Consider the following 21,296-nt stretch of genomic DNA (forward strand, 5'->3'; position numbering starts at 1 on the left):
TACTATAAAATAGTTTTTTTTCGACATACTATACTATGGCTTTTTTCGACATACTATACTATGACTTTTCAACCTACTATTCTGTGGCTTTTTTCATCACTTTTTTCGACATATTATACTATGATTTTTTTCGACATACTATACTATGACTTTTTTCGACATACTATACTATGACTTTTCGACCTACTATTCTATGGCTTTTTTTCGACATACTATAACTATGGCTTTTTTCTCACTTTTTTAGACATAATACTATGTCTTTAGTCATTACTTTTTCAACATACTATACTAGAACATTTTTATCACTTTTTTCGACATACTATACTATGATTTTTCTATTTTTATGATTTTTTTTTAATTTTTTTTTAATAATAATATATTTTTTTTTTTTTTTTTTTTTTTTTTTTTTTTATTTTTTTTTTTTTTTTTTTTTTTACATACTATACTATGGCTTTTTTATCACTTATTTCGACTTACTCTACTATGGCTGTTCATTATCACTTTTTTGGACATACTATACTATGACTTTTTTTGACATACCATCTTTTGGCTTTTTTATTACTTTTTTCGACATACTATACTATGGCTTTTCTATCACTTTTTTGGACATATTAAACTATGGCTTTTTATCACTTTTTTGACATAGGCCTACTATAGTATGGTTTTTTTCAACATACTTTCCTCTGGCTTTTTCAACATACTATACTATGACTTTCTTATCACTTTTTTTTTACATACTATACTATGACTTTTTTCGACATAATATACTATGGCTTTTTTCGACTTACTATAATATGGCTTTTTCATCACTTTTTTCAACATACAACTTTTTCATAATATCCTATACTATGACTTTTTATAACATACTATATTAGGGCTTTTTTATAACATACTATGACTTTCCATGACATTTTTTGACATACTTTAAATTTATTTTTAGCAAGTAATACGCAAATTTCCCAAAATCTCCAACTCTTTCTTTAAATGATCTGTCTATATACTTAAGTACATATAATTATCAACATTTCCTGGTCATTTTCAATAACTGAGATCTGAGAGAAACAATAAAACAACTGGAGCGGAGCATTGAAAAACAGGAAACTTTATTGTGTAAGATGTTGATAAATCAGTTCTTCTGAATCTCCAGTGATGACAAAAACATCATCCAAGTTGTTACCAACACAATGCCAAATCCAATGTCAAAGAACAACACAGATAACTCAATTCAACATTTAATCAAATAGGTGAAAATATTGACACTGACTACAGAAGAGGAGCAAAACAAACTATTGTTTTTTAAACAAACATTTTATATTTTTTGTTTGTTTTTACATTGGATTACATTTACATAACTGAAATACGAACAAAACAGACTTCATTGAAAGTCATAGCCATATGTACCAGTGAAACATGGTCTGCCCTTAATCTTTAAAGATAATATTTGCATGTATTTTATACAAAATAGACTTTATCAACCAGTATGAGGGTAGTGCAATTCCGTCAAGCTCTGGTAGATTTGCTTTCACACAGAGATTAAATTTTTTTTGTTTCGTTTTCTATTTTAAAGTGACCAGTAAATCCTCAGAGCAATATACATGGGATTCAAAGCCTGGACCTTTACAAAAGATACTTTTCAAATAAAATAAGAAGTACTAGAAGTTGGATAATAAGTGCTACTTAAAATGTAACTGCTTGAATACTTCTTTTTATTTGTTAAATCTTTTTTTCCTCCTCAGCTTTGGTCACTCTTATATAATGCAATAACCTCCTCCAGTTCGTCTCACCTTTCATCCTTCCCTCTCCATCGTTTCCTTAAAGCTTTAAAACAGTGAGCATTCATATAGACTTTCCCATTGACTCGTAGAATTTACATTTACTTCACAAGACAAACATCTTCAACACTTTCTAATGTATTCAATACGTCTACCTTTATCAAACACAAACAGAAAAATATTTACTTTCTTGACTCGTTCAATGTACAAAAAGGATTGGGTAAAATTATTCATATCAAAGAAGATCAAACTGATGTATTCAAAATCGCAGAAAATATTGTCTTTTTTATTTATTTTATTTTTTTTTTTTACAATAGATCAATCTCTAAAAGCATTGATATTTGTTAAGGGTTTTTCTATTTCCTGATTTAAAATTGTATTTCTATGGCTCTCGGTCTCCCTTTCACAAGGCCTTTACATGTAGTTGAAAGGTAAAAAAGAAAAATGTATATAGAGGTTATGTCCATGTAAAAATATTTTGTAATAATAGACACTGTTTACATTGCACTGGATATGTCGGCGCTGCTATATACAACTATGGCCATTTAGAAATGAGCAGGGATATGGTTACATCTACACGCTAAAGCTGGTTTTCTGAAGCACCACCACCTGGAAAACAACTGTATTACTGTATGCAAAAGTCACCCAAATAAATTTGACAGTTAAGTCAGATTTTCCACTAGAAAAATCAACATTGACGTGAGCGGCATCAATCCCCACAAGGCTGAGTTAGCGAGTGAAGCTGAAAGCCTGCAGTGTACAAGAAACAACCCTGCTGTGATTGGCCATCCTTTGGCAGAATGGCTGATTAAATACATGATGGCTCTTATTGAATAGTGGCTTGTATGCGTCCAGAGTCTACTGTGCTGTTAGCTGTAAGTAACACAAATGACTGATCTCTATGGCAACCTGCTTCCTGGTCTGTTAACTGCCATTCAGAGTTATGTGCTGCGGAGGGATGAGTACCATTCAGGGTAAATGGTTGAAAATCTGTACGGTAGACATTATAGGCAGAGGGGCCTGGCAGCTGCAGTTACAAGAAATACTAAGGATAATAAAGGAGGGGGCAATGTACAACTGCACCTTTAATGTACTTTGCTTTACAAGCATCATGTTCATATTAAGTGTAAACCAAATGTTGACCTCCTCCACCTGTTTGACAACAGCATATATTACTGCTTACTTTGCAATTTCAAAAATACAATATTTGTGCATCTCAACAACAAAAATCATCAATGATACACTTAACTTGGATGATAACAATCAGTACTTTTAAGCTGGTGTAGGTGTGACACTGAACAAAGATCTTTCTCATAAATGAGCACTCTGAAGCAAAGTTACAAAAAAAAACTAATGTTGAATCTTAACTGAATAATCACTCTTTTACATCTCCAGGAAAAGACTTATAAAAACTTGATATAACATTTGGCACTAGTGGAATACATACAAGTGATGAAGTCACTCATAGCCTTGAACATTGATTCACTAGTTATTGGGACCAAACTGCATCTTCTTCCAAAATTACTTCAATTTAGGAGGTGAAATCTTGTTCCATCAATTATAGGTGTATGTATTTTTACATCACATATACAAAACAAATGTATGTATGTATATAAATTAAATGTATTTACCTTTTCAGCCATGTTGAGCTCAACAATTTAATAACCCCACTTCCTATGCAATTTGAGGTGAAGCTGATTAAAAGGTATATTTTATCTAAAATGGTATTTTGAGTGAAACAATACTTTTGTCACAAATGTGTTTTTGTTTACCTTTTAGGAGCAGAACATATGTTCATGGTACCTTATTATGAAAATCCAACCAGTCTATTACTTCTGTTGGTTACAACACACACCATGAAATAATTTCCATTCCCATTTGACCTTATTGGGATTGGCCAGGTAAGTCCCCATTTTAAAGTAAAGTTGTTTAAACCATTTACTAAACTAGAACCCTAGCGTAAAAGCAGCTGGCAATAAAAGGACGATTTTAACTTTAAGCCAGGTTTTCTTGAATCATTACGGCTATGTATTAACACACAGATGCCTTGGATATTTCTTTCAAAGGCAATTTAGTTTTAAAAACCCATATGTGTGATTGCATCTGAATAAATTGCAAAAGTCAGTTAACAAATTTGATTCCAATTAACAACTCACTGATTATACTGAGATCTAAAAACATGTTAAACACCGCCCCGAAATATTACAAAACATCAGATAAGCCTTGTTTATTCCAGTAGTGTCCATTTAGCACCAATGTGGTTGCACTTTCTTATAAGCTTGTTAAAGTATGTGGCTGTGTATTTAACATTATATGTGTTGATATAATCTGGGTACTGAAACTTTGTATAACAATGTGATACTTTTTGGGAGATGCAGTATATATGTGTGTGTGTGTATATATATATATATCAAATATATACTCTACATGAGAAAAAAAGACACATAAAATATATTTTGGGACATGAACAGCATTTTTTGTTTTATACTTTCCCTGTTTTTTTTCTGTGAATTTGAAAATGCAAAATTAAGCTATGTCAAACTGCTCTATGCATTTCTAATCTGTACCATAGGCTGTGTTCCTTACATGCATATCTGGGGATCAGGACAAAAGAAACGGCTGCTTGGAGAGAAAGCTGCTAGCGTGGAAAAACAAAAACAGAAACAATATGTCAAAGTTAGATTCTTATGCAAAAAAAACACCGTTCAGAGAGGATGGCTATGAAGAGCATTAATAGCTAAAAGGCACTGTTTTTCCCTTCTCAGTTACATCCTGTGTAAACGTTTTGTTGAGTGAATATGTCTGTGAATACTTTGAATGTTTGTGTGTGTGTGTGTGTGTGTGTGTGTGTGTGTGTGTGTGTGTAAGCGTGACTTTTGCATGTGTGGTCAAAAATGCGTGTCTGCATAAAATAAATGAATAAATTCCTAGAGCGTTTCTTCCATTGGTCAGGTATATGAATCTGATGCATATCTTTTCAGAAATGTTATCTGATTCATAGCTTCAAACTGTTAGTCCTCAATGTCCTTGGGTCCAGAAGAAAAAATATTTTTCCAATTTTTTTGTGTTTTTGTTTATCCCCTTCATCACCAACAGCCCTCTGGAAACCACAACAAGTGAACACTCACTACATTCTCTGCGCATTGGAGCTAGGGAGGGCAAACAGAGACAAGCGGGGCAGGTGAGCAGAGGTACAGTAGGCTTGAACTTGGAAGGAGCTTCAATAGGTTTCTAATCCAGCGAGTTGGACAGTATATAAGGTGTCATGTTGAGGATGGAAAGGTGTTTCCAGGTGTTGGCTTGTCAGTAAAAACAGCAATAAAACACTAGAGTCAGGAGAGAGTAAGAAGCAGGCGGCCAACAAAAGAAACAGCATTAGAAACCTGAGGACAGGGCCCTGGACGGAGGAGGGGGTAAGGGGGCTAGAAAAATAAAAAATAGATTGCCTAAAATGCATCCTGCCCACAGGACATTCAGAGCAAACACATTTTCCCTGGAGAACAATTTATTCTTGGTTAGCCAAGAGGAAGGGCTACAGGTCGGTGGTAGGGTGTTTTACCGAAATTTGGCCCAACCTGGGACCAGATTGGTAGGTGTGAGGCCACAGGTATTGTGCTCCATGATAAGGCTGAATGGCTGAGGCTTGGATGGGCATGGCAGAACTCCTAGAGAGGGACCGGGAAAACAGAGGAATCGAATGCGATGGGGGAAGCAGGACAAGCAAAGGCTTAGGGCTTGGGGCGAAAGCTTGGGGCCCCAGAGAGGTACACGGGCAGGGCAGGATTTAAGGCATTGCTTCACATTTTAAGGCAGTCATTTCTGATGAAACAGCAGAGGCTTGACGCTCCCATCTTTGAATTTTGGTATCTGGTTGGTGATGATCTCTGCCAGCATCTCTGGGAATTCCACACTGAAGGTTTTATTCACAAAGGTGTAGAAACAGATCTGGAGAAGACCCTTGACCATCTGGAGGAGACATCCAGGGGGGACAAAGACACAGTCAGATTAGGATATAAAAAAACATGTTATGTTACATGCAGGATATTCTTAAATTAGCCTTGATTCTGCAATAAAGAGGCTTTACAGAGAGCAATTGGTAGAGAGTGCTTGTAACACATTTGACTGGAACATACAGTAATGCACTGGATCTATGTGTGTATTCTTCAGGGTTTTACTCTAATCAGCATGGTGCAGGGAACTCAGTGGAACTCCTAGTTATTGATGCACTTGAACCGCAAGATATGAAATAAAAAGCCTGGCTGAAATGAAAAAGAAGAAGCCATGGTAGACTTTTGCTATATAGACATCTGCTTTCCAATCTATAATATGCAACAAATCTTATATAAAACCAAGAAAAATATAAACTAAAGCATGCAGTATATATCAGTGAGTGTGTGTGTGTGTTTCTCTCACCTCCTGCATGGAGTCCAGTAGCTTAGTTAGCTGGTAGAAACGCTGCCAGTTCTGACTAGCATTCTCCTCTCTCTTGACGATGGCTTTTCCCAGCTCCTTAATGTACATCATCCTGATCTCGTCAAACACTGCCTGGCTCTTCAGGCCTTCTTTCGGTACTACACACACAAACATCAGCAGACGCAGCAACGTATAATACACACACACACACACACACACACACACACACACACACACACACACACACACACACACACACACACACACACACACACACACACACACACACACACACACACACACACACACACACAGAGATACATCAGTGTGACTTGTAAAAAACATGTTTTTTGTAGTTAGAGCACCTCACAACATCAGTGGATCCCTTATAACAGCAAATGAACTAGTTTAAAATCCTATCTGGACATTGTTGTCTTATATTAGGCTGGCAGGTAACACAGAAGCACCCAAATGTTGTCAAGAACAAGAACAAGAACAATAAATGCACTGTGTTTCTGCTGTTGGTGAGTAAAAGCAGTCTTCTTTATCTTTTTGTCTTATTTTAAATGGAAGAAAAATTTGATTGTTAAGTGCACTGAATACCTTACAATGTACCCATGTAATTTGCATGTAGACATTTATATATATCTGCTCTGCCATCTGCACAGCTGGTTATGTGAACAGCTGGTTATGCACATTTAAACATCTGTCTCAAACTGAAAATCCATCAGTACTTTGCTATTTGTGTTAGTCTGTCCTTTACTCTGATCTCTGCTGCAACAAACAGCGCAGTACATTAATACTTCATTAAAACTTACTGTGTGGGACCCCAACAGAGACCCTTAGAGACGCTGGCTAAACACACACAGATGCATGCACGCACCTCCTAACCAGAATGCTGTAGGCAGTGGAAAATATGCAAAACTAAAACGTAACATCAATAGATACTGTGTGTCCCGTACTGGTGTGGCCTGGATGAGAATCTAAGAGGAGCAGTAAATGTTTGGACACACACCTCATAAAAATCACAACCTCTGCAAGTACAATGTCATTTAAAGAACACACAGTGACGATTTTAACTGGGCTGGTCACTGCTAAAAAAAAGCTAAAAACCACAAAAACATAAATATGCAGTTGTCATAACAACCATGTCAACACATCACAGACTCCTTGTCAGTGTGGTGTCTGGCATTGGGCCCAGACAAAGCCAGAGTAACTGGCCTAGAGATTATGCAAAGCCACAGAGGGCAGGATCGGGGTGAAATACTGTCCGATTTACATAATCAGATAAATGGGAGATACAGCAGCGCAAGTGCTAACTGGCCTCTTCATTATGCATGTTCAGGTTTGGCCGAGTGAGTATGAGTAAAGACAAATTGCCTTTCCTGCTCTCTGCTCTGATTATTTAGTATAAAATAACTACATGTGTTATTTTTATTTAACAGAGCTTAGGGTGTTAGCAGATAAAGGCTACTATGACCCATTTGTGTGTGTTTTTTAAACAATTATTTAAATTATGTGGTGCAGATGTTAACTCTGCTGAAACTGAAGTCTGTCTTTTGAACTTAACACATATGTTTAACTGTAAATCAAATTGTCCCATCGACTTTAATTTTCACTCACATGCATGATAAATTATTAAAACAGCTCAAAGCAGTTAGTATTTCCATCACTGAGGGGAACAGATGGAAATAGCTCTCAGGTATGAAAATGCAAGCAGGGCTCAGTATGGAAATGTCATTTCCTCTGCATAACGAGCAAATCGCCTCTAAAGTGGATCCTTTTCCCTGTCATTCACAGAGAATAAGGTGGAAGAATGAATTCTCTCCTCCTCAGCGTAATTACATAATGGTGATAATAATACTTTTATATTGCTTTTATCATGCTGGAGATTTGATAGGTACTAATTACATAGCTGGACTTACACTGTCATTTTACATCAGGCTCTTCAGAAAGAAAGGACAGTAAGGGCTGCTGAACATTTTACCTGTATGCTCTACCGAGTAAGAGTCCCTTCTCTAACAACCTTCACTAATATATACATAGAGTACTTAGAGTAACTCAAGAAAAACACTGCCAACACATTTAAATAGATTAGAATCAGAGAAGTGTTGGTATCCACCTTTTTTTTAAACAAAATTCTGGGTCTTGAAGTAAACACACTTGTCATTGTAACCGCAGGGGTTACCAAATCAAACAGGACTGAAACCATAAGGATTGTAGCTCAAACTTTACTCACAAAGCTAAAATAATCACAGGACACCACACACGACATGTGAAGGCGTGTGTGGTAGACGTTTTCACTCAACATACTAACCCTCTATGACAAGCCTACCTCACAATGCAATAAAAAAGCTGAGCAGTGAAACATAGGTGATACAATGGAAAAGTGATTTTGAGATCTGTTTAAATCCCAGAATAATCGCATGTTCCTGACGTTTAAAAAACGCTGCTGTGATTTTTCAACGAGAAGTGTGTTAAATTACCTGTACTGAGCAGTAACAGGACCTTCATGCACAGGTACTCGTCATAGGACACCTGCAGTCTGACAAACTCATTACAGATTTTCAGCATCTGCTCACACTGGTCGTTCATGAAGGGCAACTTCATACGTTCTCTGAAAGGAGGGAGAAGTAAAGAAAGGGCAAGGGAGAAAGTAGAGATGAGGGAGAAGTGTAGAACATTGGGAGACAGCGGGGGAATAAACAAGGAAAACAAAGACATATAGATTACACTTAAAGCTCTTTCATTCATCCTGTTATTCAATTCTAAATAAACAGCCCCAGCAGGGACGCACTACAACCGAGCAGGGGGATACCAGACTGGTAAATGAGCCCTGATGGATTTTCACACCTCACTTCCACTAACACACAGCCCACATTACTTTCTACCTATAAAATATAATACAGCACATTCTTCTGATACATAGCCTTGGATTTAGAGCCGTCTATTCATTCTGACCATCTGCAGTGCTACCGGCAATGACGTCTTCACCTATCATATTTATTTTTACCCCTCTCTGAGTTCACGTGTCCGTTGAGAGTGGCTCTTCACAGACCAGACCTACCCTTTCCACGTATTTCCAATAAAGAGGATGAGCTGTTAGCAGATTGTCAGAAGCAAGAGCTCAGTGTTTGTTGCACTTTTGCCACTCACTACAAAGTGTAAAAACATCTGGGCAAAAGAATACTGCACTTCTGACAAGTTCTAAATGGTCCCATCAGAGTCTATTGTTAGTCTATAACATAACAATAACATATGTAACTTAAAAACAATAGTCATGACCAGAACCCCCGCCAAGTACAGTATTTAGCAGATCAAAGAAATGTGTCAATAGCACAAAGTATTGAAAATGATCGTTGAAATGTCCTTTGATCAAATATGTCTTGATTGAAATCAGAATTTAGCAAACATCATACTGCGTTTTATTTAGGCTTTCGTAGAAAAACATGTTTTCGTTCTCCAAGTAAGGTACTGGTACTGAAATTGTATCACATTGGTACCAATATGGAAAGTTTGGAATGATACCCAACCCTACATGAAAGCTGTAGTTGTTGAATATTAATAAAATAATCACTCTCTCTTGGTTAAAACGATAAGGTGATCACCAATGTGTGAAGAGGTTTGACGGACTAACATCAAAGATAATGGATAATGTTTCACCTCCGCAAGTATTTAAAATCTGACTGTGCTATAAGAACAGACAAGCTAACGAGAGATGAGCCTCTGCTTTATCCTCTTTCCTCCAGGGACTATAAAGACTGGTAAGCACAGAGACTTCTAAGCACAATCAATTTCTGCAGTCAGTGAGTCTTTAAGTAATGTGGCTTTGTAATTAACATATTGCAGTGGTACCTGAGCTGTCTCCCTGTAGCTTCAAGGTAGCACAAAAGGTTATTTACTGTATGATATCCATAACATCAAAAACTGTAAAATGAGAATTTCATTATCTGGGGTTTTGGGACACTTGGTATTGAAACAAAAACGGATACAATTAACTGGATGAAATTAACAATGTATTACTTTTTCTCCCTTAAACTTAAAGGAATATAATATCAATATTTTGGAAATGCACTTGTCAGGTTTTTTTTTTTTTGGGGAGTTAGAAGATCAATACAGCGGGAGGCGATTAGCTTAGCTTAGCATAAAGACTGGAAGCAGGGGGAAACAGCAAGCTGGCTCTGTCTTAGGTCAGCAACAAATACTTAAAGCACGTAACTCCCTGTAAAACCATAAATGTAGTGTGCTTCAATGGTGATTGTAGGCATCTTCTTAAATGTTTGACAGAGCCCGGCTAGCTGCTTCCAGTTTTTAGGCTAAGCTAGCTGGCAAATAAGCCTTCAGTTCCCCTGTACTGTACCACAGCCTTTGTCTCATACTGTAACTCCACCATTGGCCTGAGGAGGGTGCAGACAGCCATGTGCTTCCTCTGATATACATTGTGTCAACGACTGCTTCTTTTTATTTGATTTAACAATTTAATGCAAAAAACTGCCACAATTGCAATATACTGTAGATGCAGCGCCTAAAGCCAATGACGTGACTTCTATTCTAGCCAAGCTGAATGATGAACTGACGGAGGAGTGCGTAAGCCAAGTGATAAAGTGAGACCAACACCCTGAAATGAGCAAATATATGCATAAATATACAACAGCTGGCCATGGTACACACTTGTTGATGACGAGATCAGGGGCGAAGCAGAGCATGGTACCGTTACACTGCTCATAGGACCTCCAACCGAGACTGAAGGACATGAGGAAGAGCCAGGAGCATTGCAGCAATGTCATCTGGTCATCCAGGTGCAGGTTGCGGAAACCTGGAAAAGTCAGATAAAAGGTTAGAAATAGAAACATTTTTACATTTGAGCATTGAGTTGTTCTTTAAATATCATTGGTCAACTTATTTTTCAAAACATTGCAAGATGATAATGATTTACTGTATTAGGGTGAAGGCTGCCTGTAATACAATTCACCTATTCTGTCTGTATTATTAAAAAGCACAGCATAACATATTGATTTGAAAGAGATACAGAAACATTGAACAAAAGAAAAAGGAATCGCTCAATACATCATTAAAACATATGCCTTGCTTATACAAACACAAACAAAATAGGACAATCTAGTTAAATAGTTTCAAATTGGAATTAAATGCAGTTCAGTGGTTTCCACACTGTCAAAACTATAAAAGTAGAACATCACATGAAAAGTCCTTTCACATTCAATTTGTTTTAAGCCATGGCTTTGTTATATAACCACCCCTTCACTACCTCACTAGCTGCCAGCTGTGGACAATGCACACACTAACATATTGGAGCCAGATCTGTCCCCCATCATACTGTCACAGACAGAGAAAGCAAAAAAATAAATGCTAATGTTACAGTTTGTTGAGAGGTTTTCTCTGAAACATCTGATCTTAAATATTTGGTGTGACCAATAGCAACAGTGAGAAGAGAATATCTCCAAGCAAATACTTGGAGCGATTATCAAATCATGTGCCTTCTTTCTCCTGATTAGAAACTATCATGGGTGGTTAAAATTCCAAACTATTTGTTTCTATTTCAAGTTATTTGGGAAAACAGTAATATATATATACATACATACATACTGTATATTACTGTATGAGGAAAAGTCAATATTTAATGCGCACACATGCAAAACCATTACCTTTAAATATGTCAAGATGACACAGACAATACATGCAGAAATTTGAATTACTTTGAGATTAAAAAGGGAAATTAAACATTTTCTTTACAGAGATAATGATTTAAGCAGGTTGTAAGAACATCTTTATGCACATTCCAAAAGATATTAACCTTGGTGATGACCTGATCAAAATCAAAGTGCTTTGGAGAGGTTGGCTTTCAAAAGTAACTGTTTCTTTGATAAGCCACCATTGTACTCTTCTTCTGTCTGTAATTATGGATTCAGCTATTACAGAGGTCACACTTGTTATTGCATGGTTGCTCTTTGGCTCCACTGCCAAGAGGAATAATGTTGGGGGGGGGGGATAACCATGATCAAATCAGCTACACAATGGCTCCTTCTGTATCTGTATGATTCCACTTTATCAGCTGGAAGCTGCAGTCAAATCTAAAGAGCATCAATGTTATTCATCTGACTAGAATAATGTCTTAACACCTGTTCTAACCACTAGAAGGAACATTGTGACATTATGTTTCTTTCAAGATAACTTGCGGCCACTCGTGATATTATATATTAATATTCATTGAGGAATGCTAACAATGCTGACAAGCACATGACTGGTTAACTGAAGGGCAAAAGTGAAAGCTATGCCAATGTGCACTTAACGTCTCGTCAAACTGCAAGTTTTCCATTTGATCTAAAAGTGATGTAATTTCCTCTACCAGCTGCATGTATTAAAATCACAAATGACTTCATTTTCCATCAGTGTCTCGGCCCACTTTACTAGACAATAGTCTCAACTACAAGCTGGAAATACTACCAATGACACAATTTGCTTGAGCATCTAAATCAAACCAAAGGCAACACATGGTAAGGAGCTTTTTGTTACCTGGCAGGGACTTGGCCCACTTGACTGCAGAGATGACCTGCTGTCCCCCTAGCCTGTTGAGAGTGGTCATCAGCCGCGAGGAGGTGTCAGGCAGTGTGCTGTCATAGCCCGAGTAGATTACCTCTGGCTCGATGGCCTTAAGCATAGACAGCATGGTGGGGACGACTGGGGACGGGTGGGGGGGCCGCGGCACTTTCATCATCTTCTTGTTTTTCCTCGCTGGAGAACGGGGCGGAACAGAGGAGGAGAAAAGGAGGGGAGGAGACATGAAAACGGGAACCAGGGAGTAGTGACAGTGGTGTTTTCTTTTTCAGGCATTAAAGAAATGCTCCTGGTTATTGCGAGTGGGTCATTATTGGAGACTAAACTCTGACAGGGGAGTGAAGTCCTTGAATCACACAATACTCTTTGGCCCCGTCCACACGTACCAAAACGGTCTTTTTTTACCCGTCTTCCCTGGATTCGTTTCAAGAATAGTTGCGTCCAAATGAATCCACTTGTAAATGACTCAATACGCTACTTCATATGCCAGGCCTATAGGCGTAGCTGTTTCTGCTACAGAAATTCACCAAAAAACGGAGAAGAAGAGCATAGTCACTTCCACTTCCCATCATAACATGACTAGCTAGCTAGATTATCATTTTCTCTTAATACATCCGTGGACTATAATAACTTTCACCACTGCTCATTTTATAAAGGCTGCCGCAAGAAAATGTGTCTTTGTTTACGTTGAATAATGTGCTGTTGGATTGCTTTTTATTTTGCATGATTGCAGCGCGCTAGCAGCGAGCTAACGTTAGCGCGCTAATGTTCGCTAGCTCTAACATCGGCAGTCAAACAAACATAAATGATCCATGAATGATGTCTTTTTAATAATCTATACGTTTTTCTTGCAGTAGCCTTTCTACAATAAGCCATGGTAAAAGTTACTATAATCCGTTCAGGGAGTTGATAAGCAGACAGATTATCTACTTCCACTTTATAAACAGATAGCCATAGCAGCTAACGTTAACGTTACTTCGCTGCTGGAGCGGTCAGCTACTTTAGCAATGTTTAACGTTGGCTACATAACGTTAGCAATATATCTTGTGTAGAATCCAGAGGGAAGGGTCAGGGAGCAGAGACACAGTATTTAGATGAAGTGAGCTGCTTTGACCATGGAGATGGGACATGCTCGCTTAGCTTCACCGCAGTTGTGTGCGTCAGCGGCCGTGGGAGAGGGTGTAAAAGAGGGGTGTGGCGATGACATCATCAATACGGATTCGTATTCACCATCCAAACGAAGCCAAACGAGAGCCGTTTTCGGATTTTTTCACCCTGAGACTAGGATTCAAAAAAGTGCGTTTTCAGGCAGTGCGTTTGCAGGTCGGCGCCAAACAATGCAAAATGTGCGTTTGCACAAAAAAACGTTTCCGTGTGGACGGCCCCTTTAATTCGCAATAATGACTCACTCGCTCTACATTATCCTGCTTATGCTAATTACTAAAGACAGCAACTCTAACTGTATTTTGTTCTTAAAAATCTGCAAAGCGTCTGATAGCTAAAGGCTTTAAAGAGTACGGATGCCTATCAATACGCTGTTGCAGGATGGGTGAACGACACCGAGATATGGCACTAGAACAAAAAATATATATACTGTATGTGATAACCGCACATCACCCATGTTATTTTGGTTGTGGTTAAGTCTAGCTTGATCATGCTAGTAGCTTAGGGTGACCAAACGTCCTCTTTTGCCCGGACATGTCCACTTTTTACGTACTGTCCGGGGGGTCCGGGCGGGTTTTATAAATTCATGAAAATGTCCGGTTTTCACTGTTTTTCATGGGTATATTACGCGTGTACTTAAATTGAGTGGCGCTTTGCACAGTGTACTATGGTACTTTGTTGTGTGACGTAATTCCCGAGCGGCTGCTTTGTGGGCGGCTCTGCGACGACGCTTACAGGGACTAGAGCAGAAGCGGAGCAGCATTGTACACAAAATGCTGCAGCGTTTCCTGCTAAAGTTTTCCCACCGTGGTCAGAAAACACAGGGGAGACACTTTGTTTCTCTCGCTATGACTCTAGAGTCGTACTCGCTTCGCCGTCACTCTCCTTAATTCTCCCTCGCTCTATCACCACTCCCCACACACACAGACATGCCCGCTCGACACACACATCAGCGCACAAGTATTAACATCAGGCTACGGTAAGCTCTGCGTGGAGCCTGCGTACAACCATAAAACAAGACTTAGTGCAGCTTCACAGTTGAACTGCAAAAAAAATGTCCCCGACGTACCGTCCCGGTCGGGACCGGTTGATGGGGAGGCGGAGTGCACCGTGTGCAAAGCTGGCACATATGTTTTAGTGTCTTTATTATATATCTTATTACATTGAAAAGGTATTAAGACATATTTTGTTGTAGCTGGATTTTCTAACACAGAAGAGGTCATATTTAGAACATTATTTCATATTTATTTATTTTAAAAGAGAGATATTATTTTGTTACAGGTTGTTACAGATTTTATTTTATTACAGAAGTTATTTTTGCACCATCGAGGCATAATAAAGCATGTTCATTAACCATTAATTAAGCCTGTCTGAATGTCTCGAGGCCGGGCCAAGTGTCCTCTTTTTTGGAAATCAAAATATGGTCACCCTATAGTAGCTACCGAGTTGTTAGTTAAAGGGCTAACAGCTGGTTAACATTACAGAGTTGAATCAAAAAGGTATTTTTGAAACATTTGTATTCGTAGAAATGAATCAGGAACCACACTGGAACACACAGAAGATCTCAGAAATATTTATACAAACTGTTTTATCGGGTTAAATGATTTTTTACTTTATTAGAAATGTTGGAATCAAATCAGCTGTGCCGGTGACGTATGGGAACTAAATCTGTCTACTGAAAAATATTTTCTTTTTCACCAGATATCTTAGTTAACAGTAACAAGATTGAGCTAGCTAAGCAGTTTGGTGTTTATGTGTGCGGGATCTACTGAGTTTGGGAAATCCCACGATCTCTACAAAGCTAACGTTAGCTCAACTGACTGGCTGACTAATGTTAAACAGGGACAGGAAACCGTCTCTGTTGATTGAAGTTTGGATGTATAGTAGCTTCTTTTTTTATTTTTTACAGCTATCTTAGTTACAACACGATTGAGCTAGCAAAGCAGTTTTTGTATATGTGGTATTTATTTAGTTTGGGAAATACTACGATCTCTACAAAGCTAACTGGCTGGCTGACTAAACGGTTACCAGAAATTGACTCTGTTGCTTGGAGTTGGCCGTCGAACTTTCTCCTTTGGGATGGAATAAAATTGTAGTCGGGGTCTTCTTATACGAGCCAAATGCACAGCATATGCCAGGCATATTGTTCAAGTGTGTTTCACGTGTCAGTCTGTGGGTTGCTATGCTGTGACCGGACACAAAAATGGCGGCGACAAATCACTGTGACGTTAGGTGGTCCCTATGAATTCAGAAATAGGAGACCGTAGAATGTTGTGACTAAGCAATCAGAATCCAATATTCAACAAAGGTGTAATAAAATAAACACTTTGTCAAAGATTAATAGATGATAGACGTTTTCACACCTGTAGTTTGTTTGCTTTGATCCAAATCAGTTGCCGAGTTTGTAAACTTGGAGTGATATGCTCCCTCGGTTTGGTTTGGTTTCACACTTGGAAAAATCCAAGCGTACCAAAATGCGCCATTACAAATCACGCAAGAACGTCCACTCCTATTATTGGTCGGATGTGTCTGGGGGAAGGAGCAAGAAAGTAATTACAGGAAGAAGGTCCTGTGTTCTGGACTAGCGCTTATTTCTTGCATCTCAATGGTCAAACCAGCTCATTTCATTAAAATGATCAGACATTGTTTCGCAAGAGACGTTACTACATCTGCTCTGGTCACCGAGACTTCGCTCTGCTCTGCCAGTGTCTGTCTCCAATTTTAGCGGCAGCTGGTTTGACCACGGAGATGCGAGTGACGGACGGCAAGCTTGACCGCAATCTATTTCTGTGATAGAAACACTGCAAGCTGCTACAGTTTGCTGCTCTGCTGCATCACAGATTGCTGAACACAACTGACTACAGGAGACATTAGCTCAGACTTGTGGAGTATGTATAGTAGGTGCAGTTTAAGGTCAGATCACGTTCTCACCACAAACGAACCACTCCAGAGTTCGATTGAAAGCGTACTGAGACCACCTCTTCAGGCAGGTCTCGAGACGCTTGTTTGGTCCGCTTTTGGTGCGCACATGAGTGCGAATGCATGCATTCTCACTCGCCCTGACGAACCGCACCAGCAGGACAAACAAACTCTAGTGCGATTCAACCAAACTAAACGAGGCAGGTGTGAAAGCACCCTTAGATTATGGTTGCCACCAGAATGAATTTAATGGAGTCATGTAATTCCTCCAGAGAGGTATGTATTGTATGGTATAAATGTTCTGCCTACAGAACAAGGAAACAGCCAGATGTTTAACCTAGCAGGCTAACAGAAACTAAAACCTGCATCATAGGGCTGCAACCAAGTATTATTTTCATTACTAATTATCTGCTATGTCTTTTCTCAATGAATTGATTAATCATTTTGTCCATAAAACGTCAGAAAATAGTGCAAAAAAACATGTTTGATATTTACGACTTTAAATCCTGTAGTGTGAAAGGAACAGTGATGGAATGTTGAGCAGAAACCTGCAATGCAGCCAATGAGAGAGCGGACCGGGAAGCGTCACCAACCAGATGTTACGTACTTGTGTTGAACAGAAACATGGCTGCCAACAATGTGCATAGAACGTTTGCCTCCCGAGACAAGTGGACAATTGAAAAGGAGGACAAGCTTGTGGAATAATGGCAACAGTGTGAGTACGTTTTTAATGACTGTGCCAAAAGACGTACCAAAACAGAACAGACAAGGAAAAAAGTTGGGCAGATTGAAGACATCCACAGTTACTGTATGTCTGTGGTCTCCCACTTTTTTTTAAATTAGTTAATATTTGAAAATCCTCTATTGTGCACCTGGCATTACTAGATTAAATCCATTCTATTTCTTAGAGGAAAATTGTATTTACATTTTTTTGCAGTTTCTCTTGAGTGCAACAACAGCAGTAGCAAATTTCTGTGTTCTTTATGAGCACATGTAGACATCGTTTTGACATTTTCTCTCTGGTTGAGAGGTTACCATGACATTTTTTGTCTTTGTTAATTTCCTCTCCTGCCGTTTCTATAGCAACTAAGAGCTTTTCTGGTGGGAGTTTGCTGATGCGCTGATGTCCATCAAATCCCTCTCCCTGTCTTTCTGCCTATTCCTCTGTTTATTAAAGTACTTTCACCTCCGTCTGAAAAACACTGCACTGTTTACATGTAATTTCACTCGACACTGACAGCAATTTCATGCCCCAAGTAAGCTGAAATAACCCAACAACCAAGTTCAAAGCACTTAAGCAGTTGATGTGCTTCACCGGTTACTTCCTAAGTCCATTTTACTAAACCTTGACTCGCTTAATTGCTGCTCTGTGTCCTAAACATTTATCCCTTGAAGCAGAATTAGGCGAAAGATCACGAGATGATCCAAGGCTGTGGACTTTACAGTGGATTATGCATTTATCAATGTGTGTCAAGAGGTGGCGCTCTCATTACTGCCTCGCCTGCATGCCAGCACACGTGTACAGAACAGCACAATCGTAGACAATGGCGCACACAATGGCGCACACATACGCACATGTTTACAGTTGAGTGACTAACAACATCCGATCCACACTACAGCCTTTGTAACTTTATAAGCTATATTATTGTGGAATATCTGTACACATTCAAGGCTTTCCTTAAGAAGCCCTATTTTCCAGAAAAATATTGGCACTGCACTGGGCTACAGGTCATTTATTCACTTTCAATATATTTTATTTTAACTTTCTCTAATCCACAGACATCCAAACCACAAATTCAAAAAGGATTTAAAAGTCCACAGGTGATCTGCTTTCATCTCTGTCACTATCTTGAGAAGCATTGTCTTTTAACTAAAAGTGAAAATCACAGATTTTAGAGTAATAATACCGCCACAATATTCCTCTGGCAACATAATTATTACTTAAGAGGTAAGAGAGAGGAACAAAAAAAGGTAAAAGCTAAGACTTAAGGCAGAGAGCAACTTTTTTAGATCAAAATATCAATATAGTAAGTAAAAGAGGTAAAAGTATGTTTCAGTGAGAATTCACAGTGTGAATGTATGACTTACAACATTGCTGTAATTATTAATGTTATCATCTGACACACATCTGTTAAATCTGTCTTTTCCACTTTCATCCAAGTAAAAACATTTGGTGCACTTTGGAAAAAAAAATACAAAAAGCAAGAAACCAAAATAAAAATAAAACAGAGCATATTTGATTTAACATGATTAAACAAATCTCAACTTGATAAGACGTCTGAACAGACGGGGTATATAAAGTCAGTGTTGTAACGGTAATCTAAATGTGATATGATAGATGACAGAGTGATAGATTCATAATAGTTGGAATGCTACAATAACAAATAACTAATATTCACTTCAAGCAATCAGCATTGTGTTTATAGAAGTATTCTTATAATTAAGTACAATACAGTGTTAAGCAACAAGCATGATTCTAAACATTGCAAAGCTTAATTATTCCATGTATTGTGTTTCTCATGAGAAACTTCTCAGATAGTCATTTAAGCAGGAGGTGTGGTTGCTTACTTTCCATTAACTTGGGTGATGGTGGTTTAGGTAGAAACCAGACATGCACAAGGCCGTAGTGGAAAGAGTGGGTGGCAGCGCTGGATAGCCAATGACATGTACCCTCAATACAGTAAAGGGGAATTTCAACAAGCTACTACTTAAAGACACAGTAACATCAAAAAAGTTCTAATCCTGTCTCATTGTTACCAAATATACGATGCACTAATTTTGTATACAGACATTTATCAAATCAAATGTGGCTCCGTTCCTGGGGGCTTGAGTGAATCCCACCCATTATCATCTAATATCACACTTGACCAGTAACTCTTGGCAAAAGTTTTTGTTAAGGTCTATTTTTTTGTTTCTCCCTCATCCTGCACCTCCTGATGTAACGAAGTGGGTGGGGAAGGTGTGGGTGGAGGCTAAAAAGTTGCACCCCTTTTTGAGCAATCCATTTAAATCTGCAGGATTTGATCAAATCCCTGTTGTAACTACTCTACTCACATAATCTGTTTCAGTTGGAAATACCTCATATTATGAAAGCTAAATCCACTATAACTGCTGTGTCACTGTGACTTTAAAGTCTGTTTTAATGAAGCCTACTCTGATTTAAAGATTGGTCCAACTATTTACCTTCCAAGTTCATTCCAGCTTGAAGACATTTCCTGAAGCGGCAGGCTGGACAGTTCTTCCTCCGGATCTTATCAATGATGCAGTCATTTCTCCCTGCACACAGGTAGTTGTGCTGTCCTGTGAAGGGGATAGGGAGAAAAAGAAGATGGAAAAAATGGAAACATATTAGCTAGCTAAGAAGGTATGAGAAGGATTAGCCTGAGCACTACGTATTATGACCACACTAATCACCTGCTGATTCTATAGTAAGCCTGACAAGCCTGTTGCATTCCTCTGATGTTGACAGCTTCACTTCCTCAAGTCTGCACTTGAAACACATGGCATAATCCACGATAGTGTACAGAGCTCTTTCAGCCCAGACAGGGTCCACACATTCATATTGTGGCCCATGTACTAGAGTCTAAATGGTCCACATTTGTTTCCAGACCATGAACACTTTCCCTTTCTCATAATAACTCTTTTTACTACCAGAGTATGAAAGCAGTACATGATTAGGATGTGGGAAAACAAACCAGTGATTAAACTGGGATTAGATTAATTTAATCTGACAAAGAGGCAGCATTAGATATTTGAAAATATGGGTAGACTCCATCAAACATTTTTAGAAGAAATGTTTGTCAGTGACAGCAACGCAATTCACGGTAAACAGGCTCGACCAAACCTCTTATTGCATGGGACTATTATAAATGAAAGTTTTTACAGCCTTGACAGAAAGTTTTGACATCATATGCGGGGGATTATGTTAGTAAATTGAGTAAACTACAGACTTTGCTTATCCCGTGCGAATGCTATGCATGAAACACAGACGTGAGGGGGTAATTTCTAAATCGCATGAGGTCCCCTGGTAATACTAGTCCCATGCGAGTAGGGCTTTTGACTTTTAATATTTAGGGATATTAAAGAATAAAGCTGGTGATACTCTGCATTTCACAAATGTAATGAAAAGACCAAAACCAACAATGTCTGTTAATAGTTTCTGACTTTCTTACACTTCTCTTCGTTTTTAGCCCAAAGCCCTTTTGTTACTATTTAACATGTAAATCTTTATAACCTAGTCACAAATATATGATTTAATTCATAATCTTTTCTTTTTTTTTACACAACTGAACACTGTAGTTTTTAGCAAACATTACTGAAATAGGAGTAAAGAGTGTATTTGTTGCAGACTATTTTTTGTTTCAGATTCAATGTGCTAGTGAGTATTTACACGCTACAATACAGCAATGCTACAGTAAACTTAAAAAAACCCTACTACTCTTAACTAATGTGCAG

The 21,296-nt window shown here is 38.3% G+C and overlaps 1 protein-coding gene across 1 annotated transcript in view; it reads right to left on the reverse strand.

Annotated features, from left to right (window-relative positions):
- Positions 1-2,839: 2,839 nt before the first annotated feature.
- The window catches only part of LOC120543823 (glucocorticoid receptor-like), a 73,996-nt gene continuing 55,539 nt past the window's right edge, over positions 2,840-21,296 (reverse strand). The window contains exons 5-10 of the mRNA XM_039777100.1: positions 20,025-20,141; positions 12,717-12,935; positions 10,857-11,001; positions 8,672-8,802; positions 6,186-6,343; positions 2,840-5,738 (exon numbers count right to left, since the gene is read on the reverse strand). Of these exons, the coding sequence (XP_039633034.1) occupies positions 5,586-5,738; positions 6,186-6,343; positions 8,672-8,802; positions 10,857-11,001; positions 12,717-12,935; positions 20,025-20,141 (923 nt within the window). The 3' untranslated portion in view covers positions 2,840-5,585. The remainder of the gene's footprint in view (positions 5,739-6,185; positions 6,344-8,671; positions 8,803-10,856; positions 11,002-12,716; positions 12,936-20,024; positions 20,142-21,296) is intronic.

The sequence above is a fragment of the Perca fluviatilis genome, chromosome 16, assembly GCF_010015445.1.
Source record: "Perca fluviatilis chromosome 16, GENO_Pfluv_1.0, whole genome shotgun sequence".
Taxonomy (NCBI): Eukaryota; Metazoa; Chordata; class Actinopteri; order Perciformes; family Percidae; genus Perca; species Perca fluviatilis.